This window comes from Microcaecilia unicolor, chromosome 1 (assembly GCF_901765095.1).
Source record: "Microcaecilia unicolor chromosome 1, aMicUni1.1, whole genome shotgun sequence".
Classification (NCBI taxonomy): domain Eukaryota; kingdom Metazoa; phylum Chordata; class Amphibia; order Gymnophiona; family Siphonopidae; genus Microcaecilia; species Microcaecilia unicolor.
The window spans coordinates 759,730,370-759,743,748 of record NC_044031.1 but is presented as its reverse complement, the minus strand read 5'-3'; the positions used below and the strand labels follow the sequence as shown (position 1 = coordinate 759,743,748).

The following is a 13,379-nucleotide window of genomic DNA, read 5'->3' as shown; positions in this document are numbered from 1 at the left end:
TCTGTTCCTTGCTCAGTCTGTATGTTAGCAGTCTCTGTGCATTTTTCCAGCAGTTCCAGACTTGATGTGAGCCGGCGCCTTCCTCCCAGCAGGGTTTGCTCTCTATCAGAGTAGTGGTGGGAGCACAGCTGATAGCTTTTGGGAAGCTTGCCAGGTGCCCTTGGCCTGGATTGGCCGCTGTCGTGGACAAGATGCTGGGCTCGATGGACCCCTTGGTCTTTTCCCAGTATGGCATTACTTATGTACTTCTCATTGGAGTCCTGGCGTGTTGCTGTCAGTGTAGTTGGGGAACGGGGGCCGGGGCTGTTTCTTTACAGCACTTTTCAGGCAACAATAAATAAACTTTAGCATTAGTCTCCACCCCCCACAGGTTTGTTGGACATTTCTGTTTGGTTCTGCCTCTGAAGAGGACAGGTACAAATCAAGGTAGGGTATACCCAAAAAGCAGCAAATATGAGTTACTATGTAGAAGTTTACAAGACAACTGGAAGACAAGTATGGCGAGAGAAGCGGTGCTTCATCCTGATTTTTGTATTTGGCTCTATTTACTGTTTGCTGTAATTTTATTTCGTTCCTGTGATGTACATAGGGAACAATAATCCTAACTGTAGGTGCTAAATACAAGTCTCCAAATTAGGAGTCGCTACCAAAGAAAAAATTGTATTTTTGTGACAGTATGTTAGTTTTCAGCCCAGCATGCTGCAACTTCTAAAAAGGCAAATAAAATCTTAGGGATTCTCAGCAAAACATCATTATGCCTCTGGTTAGGTCCCTGGTGCAATCAGAACTGCACATGATACACATATATATAAAAAAGATATAACAGAATCCAAAAAGGTTTGGAGAAGGGCAGTGATAAGAGTGGTGGTGGAGGGTGAAATCCCTTAGGAAGAGAGGCTAATCGTTTTAGGGTTCTTCAGCAAGGACAGAGTGATCTTTATCCGGAAACAAATGCTGCAAAGAAGCAGTTCCAGACTTGTTCTGCTTCCTGACCATGTCACACTTGCTTTTTTACAGGATCTTCATGGCTTACTTTTGCCTCTTAGGTGTGAGTTTGGTTTTTAAATAGTTATGTACTCTTTGACAAATACCCTGGAGCTAGTGTTACGAACTTTAAGTTAATCTTTGCAACATTTGCCTTTAGCTATCCCCATTTTATCAGGAGAAAGAGCTTTTAGTCCTGTTTGATCTCCACTTTGGAATTCATTTCTAGAAGATTTGCAGTTTGAAGGTTTAATTTTTCGGATGTACTGCAAAGCTTGAATATTTTTCCAGGTTTTTTTTTTTCTTTTTAGATGATGGGAAGGTTGGCTGGTAGACTTTTAACATAGTAACATAGTAGATGACGGCAGAAAAAGACCTGCATGGTCCATCCAGTCTGCCCAACAAGATAAACTCATATGTGTATACCTTACCTTGATTTGTACCTGCCTTTTTCAGGGCACAGACCGTACAAGGCTGCCCAGCAGTATTTCCCACCTCCCAACCACCAGTCCCGCCTCCCATCACCGGCTCTGGCACGGACCATATAAGTCTGCCCTCCACTATCCTCGCCTTCCAACCACCAACCTCTCTTCCCCCACCTGCTCCGCCACCCAATTTCGGCTAAGCTTCTGTGTGTTGATTTTGCTGGGGACTGGAGTTAGGTTCTATTTTCTGATTTTTATGTATGTTGTTGTTAATTTTGGTCTTAGGTTTTATACATTATATTTTGTAAAACGGGTAGATAATTGTGAAAAAAAAATGTGCCTGACACCTTCTTCACTGTTTGTTTTTTTACCCCCTTCAGGACCCACAGAGCAAGAAGATGATATAGAACAAGACACCATACTCCCTCTTGAGTTATAATTGTACACTGAACTTTTATTATGTGTATTGAATTTGCATTCAGTATGTTTTTATAATTCTTGAAACCTAAAAATTGATGCTGTTCACAACTGTCGGGTTTTTTTGTACTGTGAATTTCAAGTCACTAAATCTGTTTTTCAGTTTTCTGTATCATGACGTCATCTAATAAACAAAAGGTATTTACTGTGGTGTTTTGTGCTGCTTTTATTGTATGATAATGGACTTAGTGTAGGAACCAAATATATAAAGCTTACAGAAGGTATGAGAGATTTAATAGGCCAAAAAAATTGGTATTAACATAAATGAAAAAAAATGCCAGAACATATATTAGACCAGGGCTTCCTGAATGAGGTTATAATATTTTTGAGGTGGTGATCAAAAGTAAATTCAGCCTGAGCTTGCATGGGCTCCGTGGACAACAGGGGATGGGACTAGGAACAGCAGCATGGACGGAAATAAGTGTCTGGGGGGAGGGGGGGTCACGTGTTCCCTGGCTGTGATATGGGGTCGTAACCACAGTTTGATAAGCACGCTTTTAGACAAGCAAACTCTTAAGGACATTTTGGAAATATTTCAAAGCCTTTTACTTTATTTTAGGGATTTTGTAGCTGGAAGTTTAATTCAAGCGAACAAAAGTACACAGTACCCACATGTATAAAAGCTTTTGAAAAATTGCAAACACTAATAGAGTACAAAGGTAAGTCTTCCAGTTCCAGCTGTAGAGCTTCAACTTGGCCTGTGTTCTTGCACACAGTGCCCGTTTCCAGGTGAAGTGGAGGAGTGGCCTAGTGGTTAGGGTAGTGGACTTTGGTCCTGAGGAACTGAGTTCGATTCCCACTTCAGGCACAGGCAGCTCCTTGTGACTCTGGGCAAGTCACTTAACCCTCCATTGCCCCATGTAAGCTGCATTGAGCCTGCCATGAGTGGGAAAGCGCAGGGTGCAAATGTAACAAAAATAATTTTGCAATAAGCCACCTTTCCATATCATCAAGCTGATCAATCCATAGACTGGTGGGTTGTGTCCATCTACCAGCAGGTGGAGATAGAGAGCAAACTTTGCCTCCCTATATGTGGTCATGTGCTGCCGGAAACTCCCCAGTATGTTCTCTATCTCAGCAGGTGGTGGTCACACACAGCAGCAGCTCTGGCTAGGCCTCCAAGCCTAATCCTTAGGTTTTGTTGAGGCCTGGGGTTGAGGGCTCTTTTGAGCAAGTGCAAACCTGGTGGTGCCAGGTCCCTCCTTTTCTCCCCCCTCCCGCTGGCTCCGTTTAAAAAAAAAAAAAAAAAAAAAAAATTTTTAAACGTCTTTAAAGGCGTTTAATTCGACGTTTCTTTAAACGTTCATTGCAGCTACTCACTGGGACACCAGTTCGTTACAGCTCGGAGCGGCAAGCAGGTAATTTTACCTTTTTATAGAGGGCAGGGGGTTCCCCGATTCTTCTCCTCGTGGCAATGGCGTCGGAGGGCGAGGGCGCAAAGGGTCGCTCCCCGGATCGCTGGAGCGCTTCTAGAGGGGATGCGGGGGTTTTACAACCTGATTCGCCCTTGATGGGTGATAGTTTAGTGACCGATGAATGTCCCGGTCGTTCCTCCGGCGTGGCGGTTTTTTCCCGCCATAAACGCCCATCCCCCGCTCCTCGCCTCCGCCATCTTGGCCGGCCACGCGGCTCGGACGGCTTCTTCGGGGCCGCCCTTGAGGTTGGAGACATTAATGCCATGAACGCCCTTAATTTGGGCGACGGCACAAAAGCGGCTAAAGTTAAGCGCCGTTCTTCCCGCGCGGCTCCTTCACGGAGTTTCGCGCCGGACGCCATTTTGGATGCGCAGCATGTCTCTCCCCCGCTGTTGCGAGCGCCGGTTGAGAGTGCGTCTAGGGCTGTTGCCCAGGCTGCGGAAGTGCACAGTCTGGGGGGTTTCTCCCCCGAGTTTGTTTTGCTGCTGCATCAGGCTTTCCTCATGCAAAACGCTGCCCCTGCTCCCTCTTCTGATAAAGAGGTTGAGGTTCCCAGAGGTAAACGCCCTCGGGTTGATTTCCAGGCCTTGGAGGACTTTTGTCTCCTCCGATGTAGATGAGGGCAGCGTGTCTGAGGTCTCCCAACGATCCTTTGCGGATTCCTTGGAGGAGATAGATCCCCGCTCGGATGGAGCGGATGACCCCTCTGCAGCGCGGCTTTTTAGCCCAGAGGATTTGCCCAACCTGTTGTTACAGGCCATGGACACTTTGAAGATTTCCTCTCCGGAGGACGTCTCTCCCTCAGCCCCTGTTGGCTCTGCCATTATGCTGGGGACGAAGCGCCCGCCTAGAACCTTCCACGTGCATGATGCCATGCACACCTTAATTGCGGCTCAATGGGATGTCCCAGAAACGAGCCTTAAAGTGGCTAGGGCTATGTCCCGCCTCTATCCTTTGGCTGTGAGTGAACGTGAGGCCTATCTGTGGCCTACCGTGGATTCTTTAATCACTGCGGTGACTAAGGAAACGGCGTTGCCGGTGGAAGGTGGCACGGCCCTAAAGGACGCCCAAGACAGAAGATTGGAGGCGGCCTTAAGGTCGTCCTTGGAGGCAGCTGCTTTAAGTTTGCAGGCCTCAGTTTGCGGCTCCTATGTGGCCAGGGCGTGCCGGACTATGGTGCAGCGGGCTTCCCCCTCGGATCATTCCTTGAGGGCTGATTGGCCGGCCCTGGAATCGGGCTTAGCCTATTTGGCAGACTTGCTGTATGATGTCTGGAGAGCCTCAGCTAAAGGCATGGCTCAGACAGTCTCTGCGCGGCGGTGGCTTTGGCTGAAACATTGGTCTGCTGACCACGCCTCTAAATCCCGCCTGGCTAGATTGCCCTTTAAAGGCAAGCTGCTCTTTGGGGTCGAGCTGGACAAAATCGTGACCAATCTCGGCACGTCTAAGGGCAAGAAATTACCGGAGGTCAGGGCTCGGGTTAGTACTCGTCCCGATACCTCCATACCGCCCGGGCAAGTCGGGTTCCTCTGCCCCCTCTTCCTTCAAGAGGAATTTCTCCCCCAAGCAGCATTCCTTTCGCAGAGACCGCCGTCCCGGAGGTGCTCCCTCCGGTCCTCCCCCAGGGTCTCGTACCCAATGACGGGGCCTTGGTCCACGCCCCAGTGCAGATTGGAGGACGGCTGTCCTCGTTTCTGGGCGAGTGGACCACTATAACTTCAGACGCGTGGGTGCTGGAAGTCATCAGAGACGGCTACAAGCTAGAGTTCTGCCAACCCTTAAGAGACGGGTTTGTACTCTCTCCCTGCAAGTCTCCGGTCAAGCTGTGGTAGTGCAGCAGACCTTGGACAACCTGATCCGCCTGGGTGCGGTCGTTCCGGTGCCAAAAAATCAGATTGGCAAGGGACGTTACTCCATTTACTTTGTGGTTCCAAAGAAAGGAGGTTCTGTCCGGCCTATCCTCGACCTCAAAGGGGTCAATCGGGCCTGGAAAGTGAGGCACTTTCGCATGGAGACTCTCCGCTCTGTTATAGCGGCAGTGAAGGCAGGAGAGTTCTTGGCTTCCTTGGACATCAAGGAAGCGTACCTGCATATTCCCATCTGGCCTCCTCTCCAACGCTTTCTGCGTTTTACAGTCCTGAGACGACACTTCCAGTTCAGAGCCCTCCCTTTCGGGTTGGCTACTGCTCCGCGGACCTTTTCCAAAGTAATGGGGGTCATAGCGGCCTTCCTGCTAAAGGAAGGAGTACAAGTCCATCCTTATCTGGACGACTGGTTGATCCGAGCCCCCTCTTATGCAGAGTGCGGCAAAGCTATGGACCGGGTAGTTGCTCTTTTGAGCTCCCTGGGATGGATCATCAACTGGAAGAAGAGCCAGCTGCGCCCGACTCAGTCCCTGGTGTATCTGGGAGTTCGATTCGACACCCAAGTGGGCAGAGTGTTCCTGCCAGACAATCGGATTGTCAAGCTTCAGGCTCAGGTGGACTAGTTCCTAGTAGCCTCTCCTATTCGGGCTTGGGACTACGTGCAGCTGTTGGGCTCTATGACGGCCACGATGGAAGTAGTGCCCTGGGCCAGGGCTCATATGAGACCACTACAGCTATCTCTGCTGCTGCGCTGGACTCCGATGTCGGAGGATTATGCTGTGCGCCTTCCCGTGGACCCAGCAGTGCGCAAGGCGCTGAGCTGGTGGACGCAGACAGACAAGTTGTCTGCAGGATTGCCTCTGGTGACCCCGGAGTGGATTGTCGTCACGACAGACGCCTCTTTGATGGGCTGGGGAGCCCACTGCTTGGGAAGGACAGCGCAGGGGCTCTAGTCTCCTGCAGAGGCAAGTGGTCTATCAACCTCCTGGAACTCAGAGCCATTCGCTTGGTGTTATTGGAGTTCATCCCGGTACTCGTGTTGAAGCCTGTACGGGTCCTGTCGGACAATGCCACGGCTGTGGCCTATATCAACCGCCAGGGAGGTACCAGAGCGCCCCTCTAGCCAAGGAGGCTATGAGTCTTTGCCAGTGGGCGGAAGCGAACCTGGAGCAGCTTTCAGCGGCCCACATTGCCGGAGTCATGAATGTCAAGGCGGACTTTCTCAGTCGCCATACCTTGGAGCCCGGAGAGTGGCAACTATCTGCTCAGGCGTTCTTGGACATCACGAAGCGCTGGGGCCAGCCGAGCCTAGATCTGATGGCGTCATCGGCCAATGGCCAAGTGCCGCGCTTTTTCAGCAGAGGACGGGACCCTCGATCCCTGGGAGTAGATGCTCTTCTCCAACAGTGGCCGACACAAGAGCTCCTCTATGTGTTCCCGCCCTGGCCCATGTTGGGCAGGGTGCTAGACCGGGTGGCAAAGCATCCCGGCAGGGTAATCCTGGTGGGTCCGGATTGGCCCAGACGTCCCTGGTATGCGGACTTGTTCAGGCTCTCAGTCGACGATCCTCTGCGCCTGTCAGTGGAGCAGGGCCTGTTACATCAGGGTCCCGTGGTGATGGAGGATCCCTCTCCCTTTGGTCTTACGGCCTGGCTATTGAGCGGCAGCGTCTGAGGAAGAAGGGCTTCTCAGACAAGGTCATCGCCACTATGCTGAGAGCGAGGAAGCGCTCTACTTCTACTGCTTACGCCAGGGTTTGGCGTATCTTTGCAGCATGGTGTGAAGCAGGCTCACTTTCTCCCTTCACTGCTCCAATTTCTTCAGTGTTGGCGTTCCTGCAAGAAGGTCTGGAGAAAGGCCTGTCGCTCAGTTCCCTTAAAGTCCAGGTAGCGGCTCTGGCTTGCTTCAGGGGCCGCCTGAAGGGTGCTTCCCTGGCTTCGCAGCCAGATGTGGTGCGCTTTCTCAAGGGAGTTAATCACCTGCGCCCTCCTCTGCACTCAGTGGTGCCTGCGTGGAATCTCAACCTGGTGCTAAGAGCATTGCAGAAGCCGCCTTTGGAACCCTTGTCGAGGGCATCTCTGAAAGACCTGACGTTGAAAGCAGTCTTTTTGGTGGCTATCACTTCAGACAGAAGAGTTTCCGAGCTCCAGGCGCTCTCATGTCGAGAGCCTTTTCTGCAGTGCACTGAGGCAGGAGTGACTATTCGCACAGTGCCTTCCTTCCTGCCCAAGATTGGTTCTCGCTTCCATGTGAATCAGCAGCTCTGTCTCCCTTCCTTTCGTAGGGAGGACTACCCAGAGGAGTACTCCGCTCTTGAATATCTGGATGTGAGACGAGTCATCATCAGATACTTGGAAGTGACCAATGATTTCCGGAAATCGGATCATCTGTTTGTCCTGTTTGCAGGTCCTCGTAAGGGTCTGCAGGCTGCTAAGCCTACAGTGGCAAGATGGGTCCAGGAAGCCATTGCAGCGGCTTATGTGGCCGCGGGGAAGGTGCCGCCTATCCAGCTGAAGGCTCACTCCACGAGAGCTCAGGCGGCCTCGATGGCAGAGGCCGGATCCGTCTCCTTGGAAGAGATATGCAAGGCGGCAACGTGGGCTTCGGCTCATACATTCTCCAAGCATTACCGTTTGACTGTGGCTGCACGGGCGGAGGCCCGGTTTGGAGCTTCAGTGTTGAGGTCAGGGATTTCTATGTCCCGCCCTGGGTGAGTACTGCTTCGGTACATCCCACCAGTCTATGGATTGATCAGCTTGATGATATGGAAGGTAAAATTATGTATAATCATACCTGATAATTTTCTTTCCATTAATCATAGCTGATCAATCCATAGCCCCTCCCAGATATCTGTACTGTTTATATTCTGGTTGAATTTTAGGTTCAAGTTTAGCCTTCAGTTACTTCAGGAGGACTTCGTGTTCAAGTTCTTCTTTCACTTGGATTCTTCAAGAGTTGAGACGACTTTGTGTTACAGTGAGCTGCTGCATTCCTCTCCCCTCCGTTTTACGGGGGCTGGATTGAGACATAAATTCTGCCGGCACTCCCTCCCGCTTCGTGCGGCTGTAGGGCAGCTTTGTACCCCTCCCGCTTCGGCGGTGTTAGGGTCAGTCAGCTCCTCCCGCGGTTGCGGTTGCAGGATAAGCCAGATCCCCCCGCATCGGCGGGTGTGGTGTCCCTCCCCCGCTCCGCGGGGATGAGCTGGACGGATTCCCCTCCCCCACTTGTGTGGGGATGAGCTGGGTTAATTCCCCTCCCCCGTTTCGGCGGTGGTGAGCTGGGCAGAGTGTCCCTTCGTGGGTGTAATTCTCTAAGTGCTGAGTCCTGCGGATGGAGCTTTGATATCGACATACTGAGGAGTTTCCGGCAGCACATGACCACATATAGGGAGGCAAAGTTTGCTCTCTATCTCCACCTGCTGGTAGATGGACACAACCCACCAGTCTATGGATTGATCAGCTATGATTAATGGAAAGAAAATTATCAGGTATGATTATACATAATTTTACCTTTCAGTTTATACCAAAAGCTTCTGTTTTATATGTGAGTCTTTTTTTATGGTTTCAACCCTGCTGGATCAAACATGTATGCAAGGGGTTGTTCAGTAGCCGAGATGTGTACTAAATTAGCAGTAAAGCCATCAGCGTAGAGGCTGACAGAACCAAATCTGCAGGTGAAATCTGTTGCCCGGTTTTAGCTGTAACCAAAACCGGCTCCTGCCCTGAAGATACCACTTGGAATACCAGGGCCTTTACAAGGTAGGCCCATGGAGGGAAAGGTTTTATTTTCTGCCGGGGGGGGGGGGGGGGGGGCACTATAGTTTTGGATTTCTGCCGAAAATGCACAGGTTTTAGTGCAGAAACCAAAATTCGGTTGGCCTCTACATCACTGAATCTATTGTCAACTTTGCTAGTGGTGATTGGTCTGTGTGTCAGCTGAATAGTCCTGTTCACCTGACAGGTGCCTCGGATCCTCACTGTCCAGTCTGATCCCTCTGTGCTGCTGACATAACTTTAGGTGAGGTAGTGAGCCATTGTGTTTTGATCTTTCCAATGGATTAAACAGAACAGCAAATGTGGCCAAACATTATGTAGGGGGGCGGGGGGGGGGGGGGGGGGCTGTGAGCTGGAATTTACAGCAGCAATGCATTTTCTGGGAGAGCTTCTTGGCTCCTAACAATCCTGACTCTTGTCACCTAAATTTCTTAATGCCGCCCCCCCCTCCCCCCCCCCCCCGACCATTGGAGGAGTAGCCTAATGGTTAGTGCTGCAGCCTGGGAACCGGGTTCAATTCCCACTGCAGCTTCTTGTGACTCTGGTCAAGTCGCTTAACCCACTGGCCCAGGTACAAAATAAGTACATGTGCAAAGCACTTTGATTGTAACCACACTCCTTGCTTGTTATCCTAATTACAATAACTGACTATAAATGAATTTGTGCTAAGGGTGTATGGGATGAGGTCTAAACTAGGTCCTGCAGTGCCTGCTAGAGGCTATCTGTTAATGCTGTGGTACAACGTTTGTTTTAAAACTAGGGGGGAAGGGGGGGGCGTGTCAAGATGGCTGCCAGACTGAACGGTTGGTAAAGAGCTCCGAGCGTTTTTGGCGATATTTTACCTCAGTGCGATAATGCCTCATTCCAAAAGGAAGGGAACGTTAAGGATTGTTCCTCAGCCTACCTTAACATCTTCCCCAGCCCAAGCGTCTCTGGAACGATACTTTCCCGGTTTCTCCAAGTCCCAGAGGGAAGTAGATCCCATAGCGGGGGTTCTCGGAGAAGCGAGTTCCCCGCAGGGAGAGGAAACATCCTTTTCACCACCGTCCACATCGACGATCCCTCCGTGTCCAGCGTCGATTGCGGCCCTGGAGGGAAACCCCACCGATTCCGGAAGTGTATCGGAGGGGGCAACCAGCGAGGACCCAAGACCGCAACAAACGGCTCTGAAAGCTGATGGAACTTGGTTCCCCTCAGCAAAAAATCCGGAGGTGACACTAGAAACACTTTGGGTGATGTTGGACCGGATGAACACTACACTACAGAAAACCTCAGGTGACATTATAAATTTAAATGCCAACTTTGAAGGTTTAAAAGTAACTGTTGAATCCGTAAAAGAAGATTTAACAAAGCAAGTGACAACTTTGAGGAAAGAAGTGGATATGTTAAAGGACTTTAAAGATATAGCTCTTAAAGATAATATGGAAATGAGGAGGAAAATTGAACAACTAGAGAACTTTAATAGAAGGCTTAACCTCCGTCTTTTGAATTTTCCTAAGTTAACAGGGGTAACCCCGATTGACACATTGCGTAGATATTTGACTGAGATATTAAAAATCCCCCCAGACTCTATTCCTCCAATAAATAAGATTTATTTTATTCCTAAACCAAAGGGGGAATTACAAGGTATTGAACAGAATATGCCTGATTTACAAAATATCTCAGAAATTTTGGAACAATCTATGGAAACAGTATTGGATAGAGCTACATTAATAATTTCCTTGGTTTTTGAGCAAGACTACAATAATATTTTAAGACTTTACTTTCGGAATTCTAAGGCACAATTTTGTGGGTCTAAGGTCTGGATGTACCCAGATGTGACAAAACAAACACAACAGAAAAGAAAGGCATTTCTTGCTTTGAAACAAAAGACAATGGACATTGGGGGATCTTTCTTTTTGGCATATCCAGCTAAATGTGTAGTCAAATTAGGTCAAACTAAATATAACTTCTTTTCACCGGAACAACTGAAATTGTTCCTAGATATGAAACAACTGAAGTAAATGTAGGAATATGTAGAAATAACTTGGAGTTATGGCAGCTTTTACCTTTGTTTAAAGTCATTAGTTTTGATTACTTCTCTAATTCTATCACTCCCCCCTCGTTTTTGAGGTCTAAGAAAGGTTAATTGTGTTTCTTAATTGAAGTTTAATATATTTCTTTCTGCATAAGATATTTTTCTTCTTTTTCCTCTTTAAACTCTTTTTTTTCTCTTTGTACATATAAATAATGCAGGATGAGAATATTAATAGTACTTTATTATTTACCTGTTTTATGTTCGCAAGATTATTCTTGTAAATGATATATTGAAAATATAAATAAAGAATTAAAACTAGGGGGGAAAGAATATGGAGATTAGTTGATAAAGTTTGCTTTTTTTTATATTCTGCCTATCACTAACCTTAAAATTCCTCCTTTAAACCTCAGTCTAAGTTCCCAAAGCACAAGGTGATGTCATCAAAAGGGGTGTGAGGTGGCAGGGCTTGGGCATGTCTTAACTTCTGATTGGCTGAGTACCTGGCAGTGGGCATGGCACCTGTCAAATTTGATGAATGCTGGTGGAGGATAAAAAACTTTTTTTGTTTTAACATTTAAATTACACGTTATCCCAAGCAAAGTTGGGTTCAATGTGGCTTATATTTGAAAATACAGTGAGACAGAATAATCCAGTTATAGCATGGGAAGCAAATAGGTGGATATGTCTGAAACATTTAACAAAGTTGAGATTAGCATATATAATTGACCATTTAAAAGTTTGTTTTAATGATGCCATGTGTTCAGAAATCATAGCCATAAGTGTAGGCAATTATTCAAAGATTTAAAAGTTTTCACTACCGATGGACTCCTAATCTTGGATAAAGTATTATGTAATGATGTGGGGTTATGATTTGTTTTGATAATTTGCTGTGTTTATCAGAATAATGATTAAAAAAAAAAAAAATTTATACTACTATACTTAAAGGTTATGATTTAATGAAAAAACTATCCTGTAAATTGTTTTGAATTATTCAAAGATTATCACATACACGCAGCAGAACAGGCATCCATCATGCTGCAGAAGTAAACAACTTCTACAGAGTACATTCAAAAATTAATTTTTATTTTCTCATTTCCATCATCCAAAATTCCAGACAGCAAATAGATCAGTAGGACCCAAAGCACTCCAAAACAAAGTCAGAAACAACACAGCTTATACCTAATTGTTCAACTACCCTTAGAATTCACCTTTGGGTTGAAAAAGCCAAAACTATGTGCATGTAAGGTCTGGATAAACAAATTAAAACAAAGTTTGTTTATTTAGATTTTGCTCACACCTTTTTCAGTAGTAGCTCAAGGTGAGTTACATTCAGGTACACTGGATATCTCTGTCCCAGGAGGGCTCACATGACTTGCCCAAGATCACAAGGAGCAGCAGTGGTATTTGAACCGGCCACCTCTGGATTGCAAGACCGGTGCTCTAACCAATTGGCCATTCCTCCACTTAACGGGCCAGATAGTCTCGTGTTGTCTCTTGTCCCTTCTTGTCTCTTTAAAGCAAATGTCCATACTATGTAATACATGTTAGTACTAATGAAATAATGATGGAATTATTCCCATAGCACGTACCCTGAGCGAATAGATTCATTTTCTACTGAACATAAAATTTTATTCATATTTGGGTAATTGAGAAAATATTAAAAATTATAAAGCATGAAGTTGACTTGGTTAACTTTTGCTGTACATCAACCAGTAGTAAATAACAGTAAAAAAAAAAATATCAAGTGCATTTTTATAATATACTACTGTATTCCACAAAACAAAAGGAGCAGGTTCCCGCAAACCATCTTTCCATTTTGATGTAGGCATAGGAAAAAAAATTAAATGCTCCCAGGTTTCAACCTCATGTGTGTTTATTTATTTACTTATATCCCACATTAGACAGACAGAACCGTGAATGTTGAGCACCTGATTCGCATAACCTGTCTGTTTTAGTGGTCCTGTAGCAGGAGAAAAAAAAAAAAAAAAAGACATCTCTGCATGAATAGAACGTGCTAGGGTGTCCCTATACCCAGCTTCTCCAAATGACACATTGATTACGATTTATAACAAATTATTACTCTACCTATGGAAAGTTATTCTGTTGTTATACTTCCTCTGTGAGATATGTTTTGAGTGTACTAGAGATGACGGCTGCGCGGGTGAGTGGACACAGAGATTAACCTAATTGGTTTCAACGTGTTGACGTCACTTGTTCTGTCTATTAAACCTCCTTAGACTCTAACCGATGAAGGGTTCTTCTTCAGTTGTGATCCATCAATGTGGATACAGCAGAGGCTAGTTCTGGTGGCGCTAATATGGCCGCGGTTCAGCCTTTTGACGTCACGCCGGCTCCTAGTTCCTTGGCCGTGAGTGTGACGGAGGAGGCTTTTGTTTACCAGCCTCCCTTTATGACGTCAGCCC

General features: G+C 47.1%; 1 protein-coding gene across 1 annotated transcript in view; it reads left to right on the top strand.

Annotated features, from left to right (window-relative positions):
• Nucleotides 1-1,927, top strand: part of LOC115459916 (U2 small nuclear ribonucleoprotein A') — a 30,456-nt gene extending 28,529 nt beyond the window's left edge. The window contains exon 9 of the mRNA XM_030189748.1: nucleotides 1,790-1,927. Within this exon, the coding sequence (XP_030045608.1) occupies nucleotides 1,790-1,848 (59 nt within the window). The 3' untranslated portion in view covers nucleotides 1,849-1,927. The remainder of the gene's footprint in view (nucleotides 1-1,789) is intronic.
• Nucleotides 1,928-13,379: the final 11,452 nt, after the last annotated feature.